The sequence below is a fragment of the Vigna unguiculata genome, chromosome 8 (genome assembly GCF_004118075.2).
Source record: "Vigna unguiculata cultivar IT97K-499-35 chromosome 8, ASM411807v1, whole genome shotgun sequence".
NCBI lineage: Eukaryota > Viridiplantae > Streptophyta > Magnoliopsida > Fabales > Fabaceae > Vigna > Vigna unguiculata.
In genome coordinates, this window is record NC_040286.1 from 37,293,969 (window position 1) to 37,318,600 (window position 24,632).

The 24,632-nt window shown below is 30.5% G+C and overlaps 3 protein-coding genes across 6 annotated transcripts; 1 reads left to right on the plus strand and 2 right to left on the minus strand.

The window, feature by feature from the left end:
- Positions 1–44: 44 nt before the first annotated feature.
- Positions 45–4,121, minus strand: LOC114194522 (phosphatidylinositol/phosphatidylcholine transfer protein SFH1-like). 4 transcript variants are annotated; one of them, XM_028084801.1, is made up of 12 exons: positions 4,010–4,121; positions 3,320–3,577; positions 3,182–3,210; positions 2,770–2,853; positions 2,589–2,642; positions 2,163–2,237; positions 1,910–1,963; positions 1,683–1,742; positions 1,512–1,607; positions 1,301–1,402; positions 1,104–1,184; positions 45–575 (listed from the first exon to the last, which is right to left on the minus strand). In XM_028084801.1, the coding sequence occupies exons 2-12, from the start codon at positions 3,372–3,374 to the stop codon at positions 294–296; spliced, it is 972 nt and encodes a 323-aa protein (XP_027940602.1). In that variant the 5' UTR covers positions 3,375–3,577; positions 4,010–4,121; the 3' UTR covers positions 45–293. The 4 variants fall into 4 exon arrangements, with proteins under 4 accessions (XP_027940602.1, XP_027940600.1, XP_027940599.1 ...); XM_028084799.1 differs by having other exon boundaries at positions 3,320–3,586; positions 4,010–4,119; XM_028084798.1 differs by having other exon boundaries at positions 3,320–3,591; positions 4,010–4,118.
- A 1,604-nt stretch (positions 4,122–5,725) lies between these two features.
- LOC114195690 (red chlorophyll catabolite reductase, chloroplastic) lies at positions 5,726–7,668 on the minus strand. Its single transcript, XM_028086237.1, has 2 exons — positions 7,186–7,668; positions 5,726–6,489 (listed from the first exon to the last, which is right to left on the minus strand). The coding sequence occupies exons 1-2, from the start codon at positions 7,567–7,569 to the stop codon at positions 5,878–5,880; spliced, it is 996 nt and encodes a 331-aa protein (XP_027942038.1). The 5' UTR covers positions 7,570–7,668; the 3' UTR covers positions 5,726–5,877.
- Positions 7,669–20,419: 12,751 nt separating this feature from the next.
- LOC114194615 (oligopeptide transporter 1-like) lies at positions 20,420–23,976 on the plus strand. Its single transcript, XM_028084955.1, has 6 exons — positions 20,420–20,699; positions 21,007–21,455; positions 21,733–21,830; positions 21,947–22,519; positions 22,640–22,910; positions 22,994–23,976. The coding sequence occupies exons 1-6, from the start codon at positions 20,642–20,644 to the stop codon at positions 23,792–23,794; spliced, it is 2,250 nt and encodes a 749-aa protein (XP_027940756.1). The 5' UTR covers positions 20,420–20,641; the 3' UTR covers positions 23,795–23,976.
- The last annotated feature ends 656 nt before the right edge of the window (positions 23,977–24,632 follow it).

The following is a 24,632-nucleotide window of genomic DNA, read 5'->3' on the forward strand; positions in this document are numbered from 1 at the left end:
TCAAAATATGCCCATGTACATGTTATAAATTTATTGAAAAGGAATTTATTATATCAAATTCAGTTTATTTTAATAGTACGACAAATAGACAGTGTTAAAAATTAGTAGAAAATCTGAACGTAATTTCTTCTTTCAGAAGACTACGTCAGCATAAACACTCTGATAATAACTGAATATATAGCCACTGCAACTCTTATTCAAAATGGAGCATGTAGCTCACAACAACTGAGCATAATCAGAACTCTCCAGGTTCAAGTGATCACGATGCAGACAAGAACTGCAAGACCATTCCATCAATTGGTAAGGCCATTCTGAATTTCCAGTTTGTGGAACTCAGTTTCTATAGTCTTGGCAATTTTGGCATCAATTGGGTCTGGCTCCGGTAAATCTACATGGAAAGAATCCTGAGATATGGACTCTATGAATATAGCTTGCTGCTCGATGTAATTATATAGTTGTTTATGGAAGACATGATCAAAGGAGAAACAATTTTCAGTATTTCCAGCTGCATGATGTTGGGGCACCCTGGAATCCTCCTTTCTGCAAAAATGTGGGAGGGATGCATAGTCCATTACCTGTTCACAAAAAGTTTTGAAAGCATGGTTTAATATGTTAAACCCCTCTTAGTTGTAACAAATTTAGCAATAATGGAAGAAATTCAAATTTGGTAGTGCTATTTTTCAAGTCTCCATATCAATGATTAATTATTAACAAGCATAGATTTAGGATGATCAAATATGGAAGCTCCACCATGTAGTAAAACCATTCTGATCTGGAAAATTATTCTAAACTTATCTATCCATTCATGAAGAAAAATCCAAATTTATTTCTCATGACTAAAAAAACTAGAGAAAATTAAAACTTAAACATCTTCATTATACAAAGACAATTGCACAGTACTGAATTGGAAATTGATAAACAAAATCCGTAAGCATGATGATGCTATCATCACCACCTATGAAATTACAATAAAATACAGCGGTTTACAGTCAGAGTTAGGTGTCAAGAAAATTTCAAGTTCTTCCCTTATTATTTAATATAACGTTATCCGTCAATAGAACAAAGAGGAAACTCATATCAGGTGTAGTAATGCCATTGTTTACCTTCAGTAATTCCTCCATGCCACAACCTTTAAGTACATGGACTTTCTTCCTTGTTCTTTCCTGCAAAAGAGGCTTTACAACCTGCCAATTGTCAATGAAGCAAGAAGAGCTCAGCTTTAGTGTTGAGATTTTCAAAGATCTGAATGAAATTAGAGTGAAAATTACAAACTCCTTCAACATGAAACACTGGCACAAACCTTCCAACACGCAGAGAATACATATGGAACATTAACTATGTAATATGCGTCGGTCTTTTCTGGATAGTTCAAGTCATCTATTGTAGTTATAGCAGTCAAAAGCTGAAGGTGGCCAAGAAAGTGTCAACTAAGAAAGCATCTAGTTGTATGGACACTGAGAAAAGAAACTTCTGAGAGATGGTAAACAAGAAGTTTGTAAATTGCTGTGTACCTTCAATTGGTTCAGTGCTGAGAGTTTTAAACCAGTCATATCCAAGACTTTCACACAAGTATCAATGTGTCTTCCATGATTCTTTGTAGCTCTTGGCTGCAATAAATATTCCAAATAAACAATTGGGGTGTCAGAATTTACACCTAAAAAAACTCTAGTCTAGGTACTCACCATGATCACTCGATCCCTATATTCATTCATTTGGATGTGCAACTGTACATAGTATTTGTCCTGAACAAAAAACAAAACTTGCAATTTGACATCATAGAAAACACAATAGTCCACATGGTAAATTAAGGAGAACGAAGAGATAAACAGCATTGAACACTGCAGCATCAATTTATCGTATAATTGTAAGGTACTGATAGGATTGGTTAGAGATGGTATGAAGTCCTTACAAGCCCTTCATCAAATGTGCTGAGCCCAACACCAATAACAATGACAGGTAAGCCCTGCCATAAATAAAATAAATTACCAATCATGTATGTTACTTTATATAAGAGATGTTATGTTATTGATCAATGTTCATCAGTCCTACATAAAGATGTTATTCTTACACGTCACTCATATTGGTAAATGGCATAAAAGAACCATAAGGGGTGGAGGAAAATAAACAAATTTAAGCCTGAATCTATCTAAATCACAGAATACCTCCTTTGTGAAACCAGACATTCCCACAAGTTGAGAATCTCGCAAACGTCTGAACAAACCAGGTGGTATAGGCTTCTGCATATAAATACAACAAAAAAGATCAATGATGATAGAATTTATGATCATAAATTCACAATGATGGAGAAATATAGTATCTGTCCATTTTATGCTACAACGTTGATTGATGTAGAGATTTGAAAAAGACTAAAATATCTCAATAACTACAGAGACCATGTAAATTTCATCCGAGAGTGGTAGTGATAACAGGGTTTTTCTATTTCAGGCAATAACATGCATTCTTATCTGCATTCGTGTCACCCTTAAATATGTGTATCATTGCTCTGACTTTAATTGGTATTTAAGATATGTTCTTTCAAGAATCAATAATATTATTACATTGCTGATATGAACAGTAAAGGAACTCACCGCTAAAACATTGTCAATCTCATTTTCTACTCTCCATTGTAAACAATCAATCAACTGTTAATAGTTAAACCGTAGCAAAGTGTTATATTATATCCAAAATATAAAAGAGTCAAGAATAACTCTATAAGCAATAAACTTGGAAGAAATTCCTATAAATATCTTTTACTGCACACTTTCTAACCATTTTATGTGCTTTCACAACATTGCCGTCCCTTGCTTTGAGAAACCGTACTAATGTTTCTGTTGGATAGCCCTGGTGCATATTCTGAAATATAAAGAGAAAAGCTTTCATGAAAGGAAAAAGGAAACTCAGAACACTCGATATGATCACCATCTACTTTCACAGTGTTCACAGCTTTACTTTAGTGAAGAATTTTTGGCAGAAACGTGGTACTGATAATCAAGATCAATTTAGCAGGAAAGTTTTATTTTTTTGGTTCAGAACTCACACCCCAACTGAAAATTTTAATATACATATCAAAATGACTTATTTTATGCAAGATGAACAGATACATTTATCAAGTTATAACTTGTACTGTTTCTTTTTCTCAACACCTAAGATCAATTAAAACCATGAGACAGAAGAGCCAAACCTGGAATGTGTTCTTCTGTTGCTCATCCACTACATCAAGAGAGAAACAAATATGTATAAGAAAAAACAGTAGAAGATATTTGACAGAGAAAATTCAGCGGGTCCTATAAGAGCAGAAAAATGCAAGTTAAATGCTTACAGTTTTCCAAAAGGGACTCCAATTGCTTGATAACTTCCTGATTAGTAATACACATGTTGCTGTTTATCTCTGATAACACAGGATACAAACTCTGAAACTAACTCCCTGAGAAGTTTTCAGGAAAACCAGTAACTGGGTTTTGGAAATTGATTGATCTCCTGTAAGAAAAAGTAGGGGTACCCCTCGTATAGAATCTGGATTTTTGGTTTGCACACTTCACAAAGCATGTAAGTTTTTCTGAACTTCGTTGCAACTTCCCTGCGAATTCTGAACTGAGTGGTCATCATTATAAAGAAAAATAAAGAAACTGTTAAAAAAAACAAACAGAGAGGAAAAACAATTATTGTTTGGACTTTGTGAACGCTTATTTGAATAGGTAACAGCTTCATACATGGAATATATGCAATGGAATAATACAAAGCTTAAATCAAGGTGCTCATAGTCTACATATACGGAGATAAGTTTCATTTAAAATTTGAAAACTTTAATTTTAGAACTTGGATTAATTTTATGATGACACAATTAGTGTTTAGCTTCCATCAAAGATACGATAACCTTTTTCCTTCTGATTGAAGTTTTCAGTGGCTAAGAATAGAGATGCTGCTAACTAATGGAATGCAAATTAAGAAAGAAAAGAAAATGGCAAGTTGATATCAAAATGAAAAGTTTTTCTATGTTAAGAACCGATACCTTGATAATTCAGAATTGTGTAGTTCACTTGTTTAAAAGGGGAGATTCACCTCACTTCAATATTTCATGTGGTGTGGTTGCCAGTGAAGAACATCAGAATATGTACCATCAAGGTTTCACACAGCCACACACATTTATTTATGTTTATGCATGTTTATTATACTGTCAAGGTTTTTCAAAGCATCCAATAAAAACAGTGGCACATTAGACAGAAAAAGTGTATGTAACAACTCTATTGAAATCACAATAAAGTTTACGATAATTAACTTCCAACGGTTTTTTCTTAATTGGAACGTTGTCTATTTATTATTATTATTACCATACATGGTTTTCAATCTTGAATTTAATGATGTATTTATCAATTTGCAACATTGTCACGTCAAATCTTTACTACTTTTGTTGAGATGTCTCTTTCTACCATATTATTTCATTATGTCATGTTCTAAAACATTCATACCCTTCACTTTTTATCACACCTCAAACAAAATTTACTTAGTTAAATCCATCTTTTGACATACGCAGATATTGAGATCAAACTTGTGATGATGTTTAAGAAGCAATGTTATTTAAGTCACACTAAGTTACTGGTTTCAAACTGTTAATTATCAGTATATGATAAGAAAAAAAATACTCTTAATTATCATAGACAAAAGTTGCTTGCAGCTAACGATATCTTATTCTCCACTAATAAAATTTAAGTCCCAGTCTTTGGGTGTTCAAGTTAGAGAAGACATAGATAAACAACCTTTATGTGAATAGACTCGGGAATTTGTATTTGATAAAACATGTGAATGAACAGAAGTTATTCTAATCAAAGTCCTGAGTAGAATCTATTCTTATTCTAAAAAAGAAAAAAGGGAATCTATTCTCAGTTTTTCACTCAATCTTTTATATTCATGTTTTCAATGTTCACGTTTTCTTATATATTTCTTGTATAGTTTCTATCCTCCATCTATATCTTTTTCCATTTCCAACGCATTATTTATTAAAACTCACGCTTTACTTTTGTTTCTTTATCTTTCTTTCGTAGCAGCTATAAACATATTTCTACGTGTTAATTTGTTTATGAGTAACTGGGACACACGTCACACAACACAGCACAGCAACAAATATCATAAATAATTAGCTTTTAGCTAATTAACATGTGAGGAATCCTATTATACAATAAAAATATATGTCGTACACACATGGAAATTGTACAAATTTGATTAGTGCGTTAAGAATATTCATCAGGAATTAATTAATTTATTAAATTCGCCACCATTTATGAGTATCTGATGCGAAAGGTTGAATCAATTCACATAGTCAAAACAACAGTAAAAGGGAGGGACACCCTAATAAAATATGCCTTTTTTTCCTATTATAAGCGAGGTGAGTTAATGAAAATTTGCTTACTGTACATTTTCAAAGAATTTAAACTCAAGAAAGCAACACTACAAATATAATGGACTTGCCAAAACTATGACTTGAAAAAAATGGCACTGGCTACTTCAAGAATAGATCATACAGAAACCAATACAACATTTCTTACAGAAAAACTTCCAAGCATGCTATAGTACTTCCAATTTAAAAATTTTGCTTCTAGTTCAGGAAGTTAGTCGAGGGATTTCTAACTCAAGTCCTAGAAAGAGCTTGGAATGATTTCAATAAAGGCTTAGAAAAGTGCCGTTGTCATATGAATCATCCTTAGACTGGCAAAGAAAAGAAGGGAGAAAGTAGAAAGCAGAAACTATCATAATCATTTATGGATTTCATACTTGACTACAGAATACAGATACATCGAATACTGAAGCCTCATTTGACTACAAGGCTAATTAGATACATGTATGTAACACAGAATGTCCAACAATTTCAAATAAATTAGAATCCTAGACAGTAAAATATCCCTTGATAGCTTCCAGTACTCGGTTTGCTACTTCTGGACCAAACAACCTGGGGAAGCTTGAACCAAGATCAATCTCAATTGTCTTGTTTCTAATGAGACCATCCCTTTTTTTCAGATAAGCTCTTTCTGCCTCTCCAACATCTCGCTTGGCACAAGCACAATGATCCAACCAGATCCCCAGTACTTGCTTTGAAATGGGGTCCAAATGGTCCCTGATGATCTCCTCCATGCGTTCTACTCCACCATTTTCAGTCACAATGCGAACCATTATGGCTGTAGGGGAGGAAACAGTGCGGATGTAAAGGGAAGAAGAGAAATATGGTTGAACCTCTGGAACTCTTTCCAGAGCCTGCCTGTGAGTATCCAATTGAGTGTCTTCATAGAAAGTTTTGAGGTCATCTGGCCAAAGCACAAGGTCTTTCCGGGGAGTCAAATCAAGAATGAGAACTAGCATTGTTGGACTACTGCGGATCATTTCAAACACAAAATTTGGTGCATCAGTAGAACTGTTAAGATAGGCTGAAAGACTAGTTATATCTAAGGACCCTCCTGTTGGTAACTCAGAGTGCACCCAGCTTCCCAACACAAAATCTACCTGAGACAAACATAAAAAGAAGAGTAAATTCAGTACAAAACAAGTGCCGTCATTTTTCTTCTAAATCCACTGGGAAGAAGGTAGAGAAAATTTAGTGATAGCACAAGGTTAACAAAGAACAAAACCAGGAATTCACAATGAGGAAACAGATTCTTTCTGGAATAATGTTAGCATCATACTCTTTGTAATTTATTGAAAATCATTAAGGAAACACCAACTTTGGTGGGTTTCCCCCATTATTTAATAATTGTCACCTGATTTTGTCATTTTTCAGTATAAATTTCAATCAACAAGGAAGAGTCTAAGAAGGAATGTGCTAGAGAATATGCTTCTTTTGTTCCCATCAAATCATTGCTCACATTTACTTTCGTGCTAGATTATATAATTTATGTACTACAGAGAGATAGTAATAGTTTAGGGATGAATTCAATGGTTTATTCATTGAAGCACAGAAAAGGACAAAAATACTAGATTGCGAATTTGCTTCAGAATCTAATCCGGACATGGTAGTAGATTGAGTACCTAATTCTCAACCCAAAACTCTGATCTCTTTCTAACGCCAATACTTGATTTAAAAATCCATCAATCACTAAAAAACAAGGAAAAAAACGACATTGGGAGGAAAAATAAACACAAGAGAAAAGAAAGATGAAAACTTTGTATTGAAATTGAGGAAGTTGAGAAGGAAAAATTCACCGGAGAGTCATCAGTGGCTGATCTGATATGAAGGGAAGCTTGGGCAGTGCCAGTTTGGCTTTGGTAATACTGAACATCAGAGGGAAGTGCGCAAGGAAGAAGCTGAGAATGAAAACGATCCTCAAGCATCGATACGAGTTCGACCATGAGATTCTTCTGGGCAGATGAAACAAACGGAAAGTCGATGAATTTGGAGCGGCCATGGTGGTGGGTCTCCTGGGTCTCCTCCATGCGAGAGGAAGAGAGAGATGAAGAAGAAGGTTTAAACCTTAAAGAAGAAGAAGAATAAGAAGGTAGAGAGAGAGGGTAACGTGTTGAAGGAGAAAAAGAAGATAAGATGGAGAGTGGTGAACACCGAAAATGGTCACAGATCATCACTTCCATCACCTGTAACTATTATTCCACAACTCTGCTTTACTCTCTCTCTCGCACTGTTTTCATACTTTCACACTGTTTTCTTTCTTCACGTTATTCATTATGAGTTCATCTCCTACATTATCTTTGATTTTGCTGGATTAGTTTAAATTTAAATTTAAATTTAAATTACAATTTTATTTTTATTTATTTTTATACTTTTTATTCACAGTGCTGTTGTTGTTTTCTGCTATATTAGATTCTTTTTTTTGATAAAGGCTTTTAAATAAGTTTCGAATTGTATACTTTAGTCTTTTAGGTTTTAATTCTTTCGGTTTTCTTTTCTTTTTTAAAAAATTTAAATAGTTCTTTAATTTCTAATACTTGTTTTAAGATAAATTAACAATGTTTATTTGACGAATTTGAAATTTTTCTGTCAAGTAAAACATATAAACCTTTTGTTATAATATTGATATATGTAACTCGAAATCATCATTTTAACATTTTACTCGACACTGATTAGCTTGATATAATAAAAATATAATTTAATTAAAGATAAATAAAATAAAGAAAAATTATATCAACCAAAATCAAAACTTATTTATTTAACGTTATAAAAAAAATTTACGCATCAAAATATTTAACATGATCAAAAAATATTTCAAATATGTGAAAAAAGATTACTTTGTCCCTTTTTTCAATTATGCAATATGGGAATTGAAAATGGTTGTGTAATTTGAAAGTAAAAAATATATTCAGAAAGCTAAAAGTAATTTTAATACAGAAATTATTTTTTTAAAATAAGAAAACTAAATAACTCAGAAGTTAAAAATAATTTTTAGAGTATGCAATGAAACATTTAAATAAGTTATTTTTAAATATGTATTCCATAAGTACTTTCTTATAAAAAATATAGTTTCAAATTTCATAATATAGAAGTGTTTTTTTTTACTTTTGGATTACATAACCACAAGTTATTCCTAATTTTTGTGAATTATACAATTCAGAAAAGGCAAAATAGATAATTTATTTATATGGAAGCGCAAGAAAAAATATATGGAGGTGCAAAAAGGAACAGTCAATATGATGTTCTATATTATGCCCGACGTAAATGTCCGTTTATTGAGTAGACTGGCCCATTTTTTCTCGCTTTGGACTCAAAGTGGACGTCACTAACCCATTTCATCATTATTCTTTAGTAGGGCCCAATAGAAAGATTTAGAGAACTGTTATTTGTATTTCTCAATTTTATTAGTATAAATTTTACGCATTGTTTTCCAATATGAGAAACAGAAAAATTTATCATGAATTAAATTAACTTAAACACTAGTAAAATTAAATATTGAAGAAAAATATATAAAAGATGTTGTGGGGTGATAATATATTTCCTCACAAAAATCGATCTTCGAATTTAAGTTTGGTTTTGAAGACTTTTCTTTTCAATATTTTTATATAGATTTTCATTAGGGGTGAGCATGAATTGGATTTTTAATGATCCAATCCACATCCATATTAGATCTAAATAATTGAATTAAATTTTTGACCAAAATCCATTTTTTTAGCAAAAATAGTTTGGATTTTTTTAAAATCCATATCCAAATATTTGGATTAAGATTTAAATTCAATCCAAATATTTGGATAGAGTTCAAAATCCAGAATCCATTTTTTATAAAAGAAATTTAAATTAAATTGTTTAAAACTTGTATCATTAAGGCCTGGATGCCCCAGATGGGCCTGATGACCCGAACGGGCCCAACGATCCGGACGAGCCCGATGACCAGGACGACCCAAACGGGCCCAACAACCCGAACGGGCTCGACGATCTGGACGGGCCCGACAACACGAACAGGCTCGACAACGCGAACGGACTGGATGACCCGAATGGGCACGATGACCCGGACGAACCCGGACGAACAGTTGGGCCCAATCGGGTAGTCAGGCACGTTTGAGTCGTCAGGCTCGTCCGGGTCGTCGACCCCATCCGGGTCGTCGGGCATGTCCGGGTCGTCAGGCCAGTTCAGGTCGTCGGGCCCGTCCGGGTCGTAGGGCTCGTCCAGGACGTCGAGCCCGTCTAGGTTGTAGAGCACGTTCGGGTCGACGCGCCCGTTCGTGTAATCGTGCCATCTGGGTCGTAAGGCCTGTGTAGGTCGTCAGGCTCGTCTGGGTCGTCGGGCCCGTCTGAGTCATCCGAGTCGTCAGGTCTGCCAGGATCATCGGGCCCATCCGGGTCGTCCGGCTCGTTCGTGTCGTCGTGCCCAACCGAGTCGTAAGGTCCGTGTAGGTCGTCAGACCCGTCCGGGTCGTTTGGCTCGTCCGGGTCGCCGAGCCCGTCCAGGTCATCCGCCCCATCCGGATCTTCGGGCCCGTTCGGGTCGTTGGGCTTGCCTGACTCGTTCGGGTCTTTGGGCTGCCTGACTTGTTTTCGTCATTGGTCCTGCCTGGTCCGTTCGGGTCTTCGAGTCCGCGTGACCCAGTCGGGTCTTCGGGTCTGCCTGACCCGTTCGGGTCTTCGGGCCTGCCTTACCCGTTCGATTCTTCGAGTCCGCCTGACTCGTTCGGGTCATCGGGCCCGCCTGACTTGTTCGGGTCTTTGGGCCTGCCTGATTCGTTCGGTTCTTCGAGCCCGCTTGACCCATTCGGGTCATCGGGCCCGCTTGGCCCGTTCGGGTCTTCGGGCCCACCTGACTCATCAGGTCATTGGGCCCGCCTGCCCCGTTCGGATCATCGGGCTCACTTGAATTTTTCGGATTGTTGGGCTCGATTGACTCGTTCGATTTGTCAGGCCCGCCTAGCCCGTTCATATCTTTAGGCCTACCCAACCTCTTATGGTCATCGGGCCTGCCCGATCCGTATAGGTCGCCGAGCAAGGCGTGTCCATGTCTGAATTTAGCATACTCCATCTCAACCTTTAGTCTAACCCAACTAAAAATTTAAATTGAAAATTTGGATTGGATTTTTTGGATTATCCATATTTAAAAATCTTGATTTATAAAATGGATATCCAATCCATAAAATATATAAAATGTAGATTAGATTGAAATCCAGATCCATTAAATGGATTTTAAATGGATTGAATTTTTAATAAAATGGACTATAAATGGATTGGATTGGAGCAAAAATGGATTGGATCAATAAAATTAGATTTTTTGTCCACCCCTAATTTTCATAATAAATTATGATGATGACTTTTCTCTACTTTATAAGATTTTTTTATCGTCCCGTCACAATTTCAATTGTAATAGTATGTGATGATGAGATTTGGACAGTTGTTTTCAATGAATTTTGAGCATAATAGTTTATTGGATACATGTTTATTGGTTGTGTGCGTTCGAACTTGTTTTTAATGTTTAAGTTGAGATTTGTATAGTTTAATGAATTATGCTTGAACTAGTAATGGTTTTGATTATTTTGAATCATTTAGAAGGTCGTTTGATTAAAATGTTTTTGAAATAAATTTTAATAATTAGTTTGATTTTGTCTATGAGGTTGGTTTTTCTGATGTTTTGGTTGAGATAAAAGATTTTCGCTCAAATGATAATGATACATAGATGCAAACCTTACTTCTCATTTTCGTTCAAGCAAAAGATTTTTTGCTCAAGTAAAAATAAAGCTAAGATAATCTTGCTCTCAATCATATTTTTGCTCCAAAAGATTTTTTTTCTCAAATAATAATAGCATTGCAAGTCAACTTAATTTTTCTCTAAGATTTTTTTCTCAAGCAAACATATTTTTGGTTAAGTTAAAAAAAAAAATTCCTTTTCTTCTAGTCTTCTTAATATATTTATCTTTTTATGAATGAAAAATGAATATAAATATTTATATTTAATTGATTTGTGGTTTCATTTGATGGATTATGTTGTTTTATAATACTTATTAAGTTAATAGAGTTGATGAATTGAGGTATCATATTAAGTACGATGTGTGAACTGTTGTCTGATTGTGTATCAAGTATTGATATTTATATGGTAACCACAATCTTCTTACTTTAGTGATGATATAAGTCACAAACTAAGATATTATGATATGAGCAACAAATGAGAGAACTAACCTACCTGTATTGTTAAACTTGCATTGATTTTAATAATTTATGGATTCAATTGTAAATTCACTTCTTGAAGACCATATGTTAGTCCTGATAAGACATACTTAATGGGGGTCTTCCAAAAGACGTCAATTGATATTTCATTTGTTAAATAAATATCTTTTGACATGTAGATTCATGTGAAATTTACATGGTTTTTGAATATATGTGAATAATTGAAATTTAAATGTTTATGAATTATTAATAAAATTGTTTATTTTATATCATTATCTTATATTAAAAAATTATTTTCAATAGTTTACAATTATATTTGTTATATTTTCAATATATTCATGATTGTTATCTGTTAAGAATCCAAGTATGAGTCTAAGTCCCACATTGACCAGAATTGAGAAAGTAGAGCACTATATAAGAATCAAGACCCATAAACTCATTGCCTTAAGGTTTTTGGTTGAGAGTGGTGTCAATGTCTTATGTGGTTAGGCTGAGATCTCATTGGTGTTGTTCTCTCCAGTGAAACCCCTCCGTAAAACTTGACATTATCTTATATTTTTAATTTTACTATATATATATATATATATATATATATATATATATATATATATATTTTATGTACGTTTAATAATTTTTTAAATATTTTATATTATATATAGACCCTGTCTTAGACTATGCTAGATTATATTATATGTTTGATGTTTTATTTTAGGATGTTATAAAAACTAACAATCCGTATGGATCAAAAGAAAAAAAGGTTCATTACTGTTCTGAGAGTATAGTATATTGATAGGGATACTAATATTTTATATATATTTTTTCATTCTACTGTGATTTGACTTAATTCTCTATTCGCGTGCATTTTGGGATGATTTGTTTCTGGGAAAGTTGAGTTCAAATTTGTGTGCACACTTTCCTTAGTCGTGTCTGTATGACATTATTAAAAGAGAATCTAATGAGCTATATATGATAACGACTGAGTTGGTTTCTGCTGACTTTTAAAAAAAAAAAAACTAATAAAGTAATCTGCTTATATATTTTTATTTTTTACTTAAGAAAAAAATTATTATTTTTTAGATAAAACATTTCCAAAAATTATCTATTTCAATTTTAATTTTAATCTCATTAAATCAATGTTTGTTAAAAACATTCGAGTAGTAGTTCATTTATACCCTATCTGTAAAATAAATATCTGGATATCCGAACATAACATAATTTTTTAATATCTATTAATATATATATATATATATATATATATATATATATATATATAAATTTAATAGAATACTAGTGTAAACACATGCGCTATCGCGCCTGCGTGTACACATTTTCGAATTATATTTATAATTGATGATATTGTAATGTTATTAAGTTAATGAACAAAATAAAAGTATATTTATAAAAATTAAAGTGAAATGTATGGAGAAAATATGAAAAAAATAATTGTTGATGAATAGTATGAGAAAAAAGAAAAAGGAGATAAATAAATAGTTTTATAAAAACTTGTAAAATTAACCGTTAATTTTTAAAAATTTAATAAATAATTAAATTGTAAAGGGTAAAATTGGAATTATGAAATGTGGACACAAAAGAGGGAATCCCCTTTATATATAGTTATAGATTTTAATCATAAATTTAAATAAAATACTATACATAATATTTATAAATTTTAAATAAAGTCAAAATAATTTATTTAAATAGTATTTTAAATGATTGTTTACAAAGAAAAAACATTATATTTTAAAATCTATTATTAAATAATAGGATATTCAAAATTAATATATTAATATTTTAATTATTATTTTTAATTTAAATTAAAATATAATGATACGGATATTTACGGTACAAGTATCATTCTAATGCTATAATACTTGGATCCATCATGTTAATATATAAATATAAAAAATATTTATATTTATTATTTATCATTTACAATATTTATTTTTACCTATTAAATATTTTATCTATAAATATCCGCGTATATAAATTTTGTTCATATCCCACTAGTGGTAGATGAGTAGTGGAAAATTTTAGGTATGAAAATGATTTGTTGAAAGTAACGTTTGAGGAACTTGCCTCACTGGTAAACGTACTTTTATTTAATAAAGTATTCTCATACTAACATGTGGTAATGGATAGTCTACGCGTAAGTTGACTGACTTATAAAAACTATATTTTTAAAACCAGTTCATCAGAATAAGATTTATACATTAAACATTATATTTTATTTCATAAAAAAGTTGTACAGACATGTGATAATAATTAGTAATTTATGGAAAATATTGTCTGAAAATTTACAAATCAGTGAAATTTAAAGATTAAATATGATTTTTTCAAGTTTTAGTGAAATTTAAAATTAGTATTTTTTTAAAATTTTTGACTAATTTAATCATTTATATATAGAAATACGTAAATTTAATATTTTTAATCAAATTTTGTTAAATGAAGTAAATAATTCAAATATTATCATGAAATATATTTAAAAATTAAATAAATTTAACAAAATTTGATTAAAATAACTAAATTTACGACATTTATATATATATATATATATATATATGAAGAACTAAATTAATCAAAAATTTTAAAAAGAAACTAATTCCAAATTTAATCGAAATTTTGAAAAACAAAAAACATATTTAACCCGTTTTCTTTTGCTAACAACAAGTTGAGAACAGTGACACAGCACGTGAACATCTAAAACGTTATTAAATGTAACATCTGCACATAAAAAATTCACACACTTCAAGTTACATCACATGCTTTGCTTAGGCATTAGACTAAAACATAATTGAGCATTAAATTAACAATAACCTCTCCACCAAACATTATTTAGGAATAAATTACTGTCACTGCATACAATTATAAAACATTGCTACAGTACTCTCTCTGAAATTGAAATTTGTAAATCATATTAATAATTGTCGTTACAGTAATGTCAAGATTTAAAGACTTTTATTATAATAACAGTACTTCAAAAAAAAAATCGTTATAATAGTATCATTAGATGCAATTAAAATAAAAAAATTATTACTCTACACTATTAATAGGAACCAAAGCAAGGTTTTAAGTACATGTTTCTCCTTAAATATTCTGATATGTATTTGAAAGATAAAATTATAACACAAGTTTCAGATTTAAAAAAAGAAATCTTATATACGATAATTAAAGTTTCAGGTTTAGAAAAAGAAATTTTATATACGATAATTAATCCTGACAATGTGATATGAACATCTTAGCTTAGCCTATGTATATGTATATGTATATACTAAAAGAAATTATTAGTTATTATACGTAAATTTGATTTCAAGAATTTGTTTAATATTGTATAGTTTGAAGACATGACAACATGTGTATAATATTAGTGATCAAAACAATTTTATTTTTACAATCACGAATCTTTGAAATTATAGTTTCTAAAATAATTAAATGGTTGGTGAAAAGTATTTATTAGAAAAATGAAAAAAAAATGCATGTTAATTTTATTAAATGTTTAATTTCTTACTACTTCAGTTGATGAAAATAGCTCGAGTTGTTTTTTTTAATTAAACTTTTATATTTAATCTGAAAAGTTAAATTTACACCTCTTTAAGAAAAGATATGCAAAATTTGACAGAAAATCGTTCTCGGCAAGTTTTATTTCTTGAAAACGTTATTACATTTTAAGAAGTAAATGAATCGTGAAGAACATATATTTCCAAAAAAAAAAAATGATGTTCTTGGCAAACTAAAAAATTATTTTTAACAATTTTTCTTACAGTATTCACTTCTTTTTATGGTTAATCATGCCATTTTTATATCATTTTAATTTGTATACGTTTGCTGTAACATCTTGATTAAAGGAGGAGCATGTGCTTATTAGAAAAACTCCAACATAAAATAATACTGTTGTTACAAAGTTAAAAACAATTTCCATGTAATTTAAGTTTTCTACTTTAAAAAAAAAAACATAATCACTGAAAGAAGAGACTAAAAATGTGTAAAACAAAAGTAACCTCAAAAGACTGAATACAAATTATTGCGAAAGCTATGCATTTTAATTTCCCAAAATCGCGCATAATCACACTTAAGAAAGAGATCCAGACAAATATTATTTTAAAGTAATGATTTTTTTATTCACTTAATTAGATTTTAAGTGACTTATAAACAATGACAGTTTTTAATTAAAATTTTATTAAAAAATTTGCTTAATAAAATATTTAATTTTTTATCTAAATAATGAAAAATTAGAATTTTCTTTTATCTCATTCTCTGAAACACATGCTGCAAGTCAAAGCTAATATGAAGATGAGTTGTTGAAGAGTACAAAATAAGTTATTTTTTTTAGATTAAAAATATAAATCTGCCATCCATTTTACTCATCAATTCCACATATTTTATTGATTTTGAATTTATAAAATTAATTTAATGCATTTGAGAAACGATTTGGGTTTATATTTTAGATTCTCTATACCAATATAATATTATAACTTTAAGACAATTAAATATTTAAATTGGTTTCAAAATTGACTCAAACTCAACCAACATATACCTACGTTACTTATCATCACATCTCAATATTCATAAATATAAATAGAAGAGTTTTGATAGTTTTTTTTTTTTAACATAAAAAGAAAATTAATTTGAGACCTATCATGTATTAATACACTTAACTTTGAAAGAACAATTTGGATATTTACTAAGAAAAATCCGACAAATCCGTCTGAAATGATGGTATGTACATAGAAAAAAATTGTAGGACATAGCAATTAAATGACATTAAAATTAATGTTTCCAATTGTTATAAATTATAAGGACATTTCCACAACTAAATAAAAGAAATTTTGACTAAGTGAAGAGTTTGTATCAAAAGGTGTAAAAGGTGACGTGAAAATGCTGACTTTTTGGTCGATTTTAAGTTGAACATTTTGTTCATATATTAGAAGTGTATGACAACTTTTAGTTAGTGCTTATATTTGTATAAATCCAAAATTAAAATTAGTATATTAAAATATAATCTTTCTTTATCTCTATTTATAATTATACTCTTCTTATCACATAAATAGAAACGAAATTAGAGATTTTTTAAAATTAACAAAAAAAAGAATAACGTGTTATGTTCATAAAATAAAAAATTATTTATCCGAAGGACTAATATAAACTTTATATCATATTTGTGGATATTAAAAAGTGGCTACAAGTTGCTATATATACATATTTTCAAAAGTCAAAAAGATACTTAATGTTCACAACTGCATTTCAAATATATTTTTTTCATATAACACATTTTTTAAGTTTTAAGTTATATAAAAAAAAAAACAATGATAATTCCTACAAAATTAGGCATTACAAGTTATGAATAAAAGTAGGAAATGATTTATAACTGAATAATTATTTTTATAGAAAAATATGATATTATACGTTTTGTCAAAATTTAAGAAAGCTTCGTAGAATAGTCAACTTTCCAATCTTTTATTTTCAATTGTCATAACTTGTTATTTCAATCCTCTTCCACTTAGTTGCGTTGTGTTTTTCATGATGTTGAAGCTTTTGTTTGTAGTTGAAATTAGAATATAGAGATTTATCTTATTACCTAGAACAAACTTTTATACATGTTATTTTAATAAATAAGTTAATGTTTTTTAATAATTAAGAGATGCATTGGCAATTGATAAAAGCTATTTACTTTTATATACATTATCTTTGTATATCTTAAATTTATATAGAAATTATTTTGAAGATATAAATTATATCAATCATCGAAAGATGTTGAAGATGAATTTTGAGAGTAGGGAGAATAATAATAGAAACATATCATTAACACTATTAAAATTTAAATATAAATTTAAGTTGAAAAAATTAAATACCTTATAAAAAAAAATAACGCACATAAACTCATGATTTATTTTGAGTAAGGATAAAATAAAGTCTTTTATGAAAATTTGATTCAGATTTTACTAATGTTGAATCTCACTAATAAATTCTCTCAAAACATCACAAAATACATTTTTAGATTAATCTTCTTTCAATAACGAAGGGAAGAAAGTAGAACAAATATAAAAAAATGATAAATAAGTAGAAGTAAAAAATGTTTTATTGAAAATAAATAGGTAAAAAACATTGTTACAAATTTTTAAGTTTTTAATTAAAAATATTTATTTACTTAATTAGAGGATCCAAAATATGGTTATGCTTTAAGAAAAAAAATTATATGCTTTAATTTATGTCATTTAATTATTTAAATACTTTATTATAAAGTATAATTACATTTCTTTATTAAATGTAATGTTCTTTATATATGTACTCAAGTGCTGTTTGTTACAACTTAAACTCTCTTATTTGCTTTATATTTTTATATATATTATATTTGTTATCTATTTTGTTGAATAAAGAGTCCGTTCATAGCTTTAAACCTTAACTATAATTAATATAACGTGTAATATTATTATTGTGATTATATATTTATGAAATATTAAAAATTTGAATAAAACAAATAATATTTTTGTATTAGTATTACTTTACTTTTTAATTAAAATTAAATTTTATTGACATATACACTAAAGTATATTACTTAATTTATATTTTTGTATGTTATATAATATATAGACTGTTATGCTTAGTTGTAAAATTAAAAGAATTATATATAAGTAGTATTAATTTCAGCAAGTTAATTCCTTATTAGATACAATTATATTTAGTTAAAGAAAAAATATACCGTAAACCTAACAAATAACATCAATAACATTATAGAACCATAAATGATATTATTAATTTTAAATTTTATACAATAAATCTAAATTAATAATGCATTTTACTAAAATAAATAATGACAGATTCAAATAATTAATGGTTTTTACTTAATTTAAATTTATCATAATTTTTTATACAATAAAAGAAACAATTTATTACAACTTTAAAAATTGATTTGGTTCATGAATAAATTAATAAAAAATCCAAAAAAAAAAAAAACTAATACGTTTAACCCAATTTATTATAATTTTCAGAATTGATAGAATTAGTAACAAATCAAAAAAATTAATGCATTTTATTCAAAATATATCTATTTGAATTTTAAAAATTCAATTGTTCTTGAATGCATTAATACCAAATTCAAACAATTGATGTATTTTACCAGAAATATATTTAGTATAGAATTTAAGAATTCATATGTTACTTGAATGAATTTATAACCAATCCAAATAATTAATGCATTTTACTCCAATTTAATTTAGTAAAATATTAAGCAATTTAACTGCCATAAGAGAGTGGGTGTGTAAAGGCATATGCATAAATCAGGCTTCGATTTAATCTTTATTACAATGTTTAGGTACTTATTAGCAGTTAAATTATTACGAAACATTTTATTAAGTAAATAAATTTTGGTTAAGTTTGATTTTAGTTCTTAGATATTATGTGAAAATAGGACTTGTCTTTGTATAAAATTGATATTTTAATCTTCAATTTTTAAAATTAAATGAATATAATATTTTTAATTTAATTATGTTAAATTTGTTTGACATATTAATCATATCTTTCAATTCAACAAATATTAAAGTTAAAAGATATAAAATAATATAAATAATTCAAATATTTTAATGAGATATATTTGATTTGATGCATCACATTTTTTTTAACACAGTTGACTTAGAAGGACTATATCTACTAATTTTAAAGTGTAAAAGACTAAAATATACTAAATTTTTGAAAAAAACAAATTTCAATTTAACATTAAGGATTAAAATAATGTTTAACCCATCAAATTTTATATAAATTAAATCTGTACTTAATGAAATCTTAAAAGATTAAAAATAATTTAAATAAAAAAATTAGTGATCGAAAACTATCACATATTTAGAGTTAAACTCTAATATTCTAATTATGCATTTAAGATTTATAGTCTATAAAAAGAAAATTGATACCTAATATAGTAATGAGACAATTTTTGGAATGAACTGGACTTGATCTTTTCGTCATTGTAAGAGGAGGAATAAATTCAATTAATATTCTTAAAGTAATTAATTTATACTATTAGTACTGTCAAAATAATTAATTTATACTTTTAATACTGCTAAATTAATTAATTTATACTTTTAATACTTATGAAAACCAAAACATAATAAAATACGTATAAAAAAGTTAAAAAATTAAATACTTTTTTTATTTTTAAACTATTTTTGAAAAATTATATTTCATTTTTAAAATTAAATTATATATTTATTTTTGTATCTATATTTTAAAAAAATTGTACAAATTACCATGCTAGCAAACAATAGGTGAAAGTATATATATATATATATATATATATATATATATATATATATATATATATATATATATATATTGTAAAATAAGTTATTTTTTATTTTTTTATAAATATAATTCTTTTAATGATTAAAATATCTGTAAAAGTATGTTTTCAACTGATGAAAATGGATAGAAAGATAGTTTTCTTTCCATAAAAATAAAAGGGAAGTGATACTTTAACAAAGTTTTTTTTAACAAATTTTTTTGACAAATTACCATTTTAAGTAAAATAATATTATTTTATTATTTTATTTTGGTTAAAAAGTAAACTAAAAATCTATTTTAATTTCATTTACAGTAACTTTTGTCAACTTTGTCAACAAATTTATTGTCAAAACATAATTTTCCAAAATAAAAATATTGAAACGGCTATAAGGCTAATTGATTCATGAAGTCAACGAACAAAATAAATAAAAAAATTGGGTGTCATAAACAATGTATAGTTTTCCTTTTTATCCAACCGTTGGTTGGTCGTTAATACATGGTAATATATGTTAAGATAACCTTAAAATTGTGATTTTGTTTCTTCATTAGGTTGAACAGATTTATTGCTGTAATACACACTAGTTGATGACGATGCTTATGTCAATCACGAATCAGCACCGCTATTGGAGCCAGACACATTCTCATTGTAACTGTTTGGTTTAGTTCCCACCACCTCCTATAAAATCAAACCGACAATGTGACTCTTCTCGTGCTTGAAGGAGGAAGAAGGATAAGAAGAAGAGAGAGAAGAGAGAGACTCCAAGTCCTATCCACACTTCCAGAACCAGATCCTCTGCAATGGCTGAGCCTGTCGATGATGTCGACAATAAACACGACACCAAAGTAGTTATACCTGGTAACATTTCAATGTCTGAAAAAAACTATGCCATAGCTACACCATTCATGCCAATATTTAATTTCATTTACATGCCATAACATACAACACATGCTGTTACCACCAACTATCAAGAGGGTTTGTCAAAAAGATTGTTAAGTTACACGAGACAGTAGTTATGCAGCAAAAAACATTCTCGTGAATGTAACCAAAAGTGCAGAAACATTTTAAAATTCTTATCTGTTGCTGTTTTGTTTTGTCTGTATCTATGTTTGTGTGTCTGTTTTTGTTTTTGGTGAATGCTGATTTTAATGTGTTGTTGTTGCAGAAGAAGGCGAAGAGGTTGATGACTCTCCGATTGAGCAGGTGAGGTTGACGGTTCCGATAACCGACGACCCTACGCAGCCTGTGCTGACATTTCGGACATGGACTTTGGGACTGGCTTCGTGCGTTGTTCTTGCATTCATCAACCAATTCTTTGGGTACAGAACCACCCCTCTTTTCATTTCTTCTGTGTCAGCGCAGATTATTTCTCTCCCACTTGGCAAATTCATGGCCAGAACACTTCCGACCAAAGCATATGTTTTTCCTTTCACCAAGTGGTCGTTCTCCTTGAACCCTGGCCCGTTCACTTTGAAGGAGCATGCACTCATCACCATCTTCGCCAGTGCTGGATCTAGTGGTGTTTATGCCATCAACATTATCACTATTGTCAAGGCTTTCTACCACAGGAGCATCCACCCAATGGCTGCTTTTCTGCTCGCATTATCCACCCAGGTGAATGGTGATTTATTAATTGATTAGGTTGTTGAAAGTAACGATTTTTTTTTTTTTGTTGAAAAAAGATAGTGCTATGGTGGGTGGAAGAATAGAGAGAGAAATTGTTCGGTTGGATAAATGATTTGAGTGGAGATGTGGGGAAGAACAGAGAGAAAGAGGGGTCAAAATGAAACAACGGATCTGATAATTTTATTAAACTTTTAAGGTGATTAATCAAAACAACGTGCATATTCAGATTTGGTTAGGCTACTAATCTGTGTGCTTAAATTTTTAGATGCTTGGTTATGGATGGGCTGGCATTTTCAGAAAATTCCTCGTTGATTCCCCGTACATGTGGTGGCCTTCAAACCTTGTCCAGGTGTCTTTATTCAGGTATTTTATTATTTTTTTCACGATGATTTATGCATTTTTGTCCTTTAATGGATATATGAGTGAAAAAGATTATGATTATTATATTAATCCAATGTTATGAATTTGTTGAATTGCAGGGCATTCCATGAGAAGGAGAAAAGGCCGAAAGGAGGAAACACAAGGCTGCAATTTTTTCTGCTGGTGTTTGTGTCAAGTTTTGCTTATTACGTCATTCCGGGGTATTTATTCCCAGGAATAGCAACAATCTCGTGGGTTTGCTTGGTTTGGAAAAAGTCCATTCTTGCTCAACAAATTGGTTCGGGTATTACCGGGCTTGGCATTGGTTCATTTGGCTTTGACTGGAACACAGTGGCTGGGTTTTTGGGGACCCCTTTGGCTACACCTGGCTTTGCCATCATCAACACACTCGCTGGATTTGTGCTCTTTATGTATGTTCTGATTCCCATTTCATATTGGAACAACGTATATGATGCCAAGAAGTTCCCCATCATCAGTTCTCATACCTTTGATTCCACTGGCGCAGTATATAATGTCACTCGTATTCTCAATGCTAAAAATTTCGACATCGATATGGACAGTTACAACAATTACAGCAAACTCTATCTTAGTATCACATTTGCATTCGATTATGGATTGAGCTTTGCCTCTCTCACCGCCACTATCTCGCATGTTGTTCTCTTCCATGGAAAGTAAGTTGTCTTTAGTTTTAGATTTCAGACAAAGCTTAAATATTTAATATTAGAATTACTGTTTAACTTGGATAAATTGGGTAAAGTGATCTAACTTTTCTGGTGATGTGTGTTTGGAAGAACGATTGTTCAGATGTGGAGGAAGACAACAACTACACTAAAAGGAAAAGCATTCGGCGATGTGCACACAAGAATTATGAAGAAAAACTATGAACAAGTACCAGAGTGGTGGTTCGTGAGCATTTTGGTTGTAATGGTAGTGGTGGCGCTGATAACTTGTGAAGGCTTTGGCAAGCAACTTCAGCTGCCATGGTGGGGAGTTCTAATGTCTCTTGGTATCGCGCTAGTTTTCACTTTGCCAGTTGGAGTTATTCAAGCGACAACAAACATGGTATAACATCATTTTTACAGTTTAGTTTCCCATAGCTTCAAATGTTTTGTCTCTCTCACCACAGAGTGTACCTTGTTTTGCAGCAAGCCGGTCTGAACGTGATCACAGAGCTAATAATCGGGTACATTTACCCCGGAAAGCCTCTTGCTAATGTCGCCTTCAAGACTTACGGCTACATCAGCATGTCACAGGCACTCGCATTCCTCGGAGACTTCAAATTAGGCCACTACATGAAAATTCCTCCAAAATCTATGTTCGTCGTGCAGTTGGTGGGTACCGTGGTTGCTTCATCCGTGTACTTTGGCACAGCATGGTGGCTTCTGACGACTGTTCCAAACATCTGTGATCAAGCAAAGTTGGCAGCCAATAGTCCATGGCAGTGCCCCGGTGACGATGTGTTTTACAATGCTTCGATCATATGGGGAGTGGTGGGTCCAAAGAGAATGTTTACAAAGGATGGAATTTACCCCGGGATGAACTGGTTCTTCCTCATCGGTGCTCTTCTTCCTGTTCCGGTGTGGTTCTTTTCTCGCAAATACCCAAACCAGAAATGGATTGAACTCGTCAACATGCCCCTCATCATTCTTGGTGCCGGAGCTATTCCTCCGGCGAGAACTGTGAACTACATAACCTGGGGAGCTGTCGGAATCTTCTTCAATTTCTACATTTACAACAAGTTCAAGTCTTGGTGGGCTCGCCACACTTACATTCTCTCGGCTGCATTAGATGCAGGACTTGCTTTCATGGGTGTGGTTCTCTACTTCGCCCTCCAAAGTTACGACATTTTAGGTCCAACCTGGTGGGGTGCCGATGCTGACCACTGCCCTTTGGCCAAGTGCCCCACAGCGCCGGGCGTAGTTGCTCATGGATGCCCTACTCTCTGACACCCATCATCATCATCTTCACAAGTTTCCTTCTTCATCTTCTTGAGTTTATAGATACTGTGTTTTATTTCTTCCTTGTTTTCTGTCTTTTTACATTGTACAAACGCAATCCAATACCAGGTTGAACAAGCTGTACATATTGTTTATGTTTTATCTCTTAAAGATGTTAAATTGTGATAAAACCTCTTTAATATAAAGCTAAATTGAAAGGTTTACATGAAAATTACACGCTGACGCTGTGATCAAATTGCACAACCTAAAATCAGCCATTCAAATTCCTATTGTTTAAAGCGTTATATGTATAGTATAGAGGAAAGTGAAGTAGAGAGGTGAACCACTATTTTAATTAAACATCATATTCAATTACTAGGTTGTATCACGGTTGATGTAGACACGGGAAAGTGAAAAAGAAAGGTATAAAGAGTTCTTTTACTCAATGTTGCATCATGTTGTTGTATCTATTAAATAGAATTTGTTAACCAAACTAAAATTGCATGCACTTTAACCATTTTTCCTAATTTAGGCTTGTCTTTTACACTATATGCCATAGTACCAACCTTATCAGACTTGCCAATTTAGAATAGTAAATGTTGGTAACATTAGAGGCAACCTATTATACCAAGGCACGTACGTAACATTCGGCAACAACATAGCACCATATAAAAATATAATAATCCTAACACATTTAAATATTATATATATATATATATATATATATATATATATATATATAATCGTTAACAAAATTGTCATAATTTTATCTATTAAGTGCACCTTAAAAGATTAAAAAAAATATAAATTTAAATTATCTTTAACCTTCGTGCCACCGAAACAAATT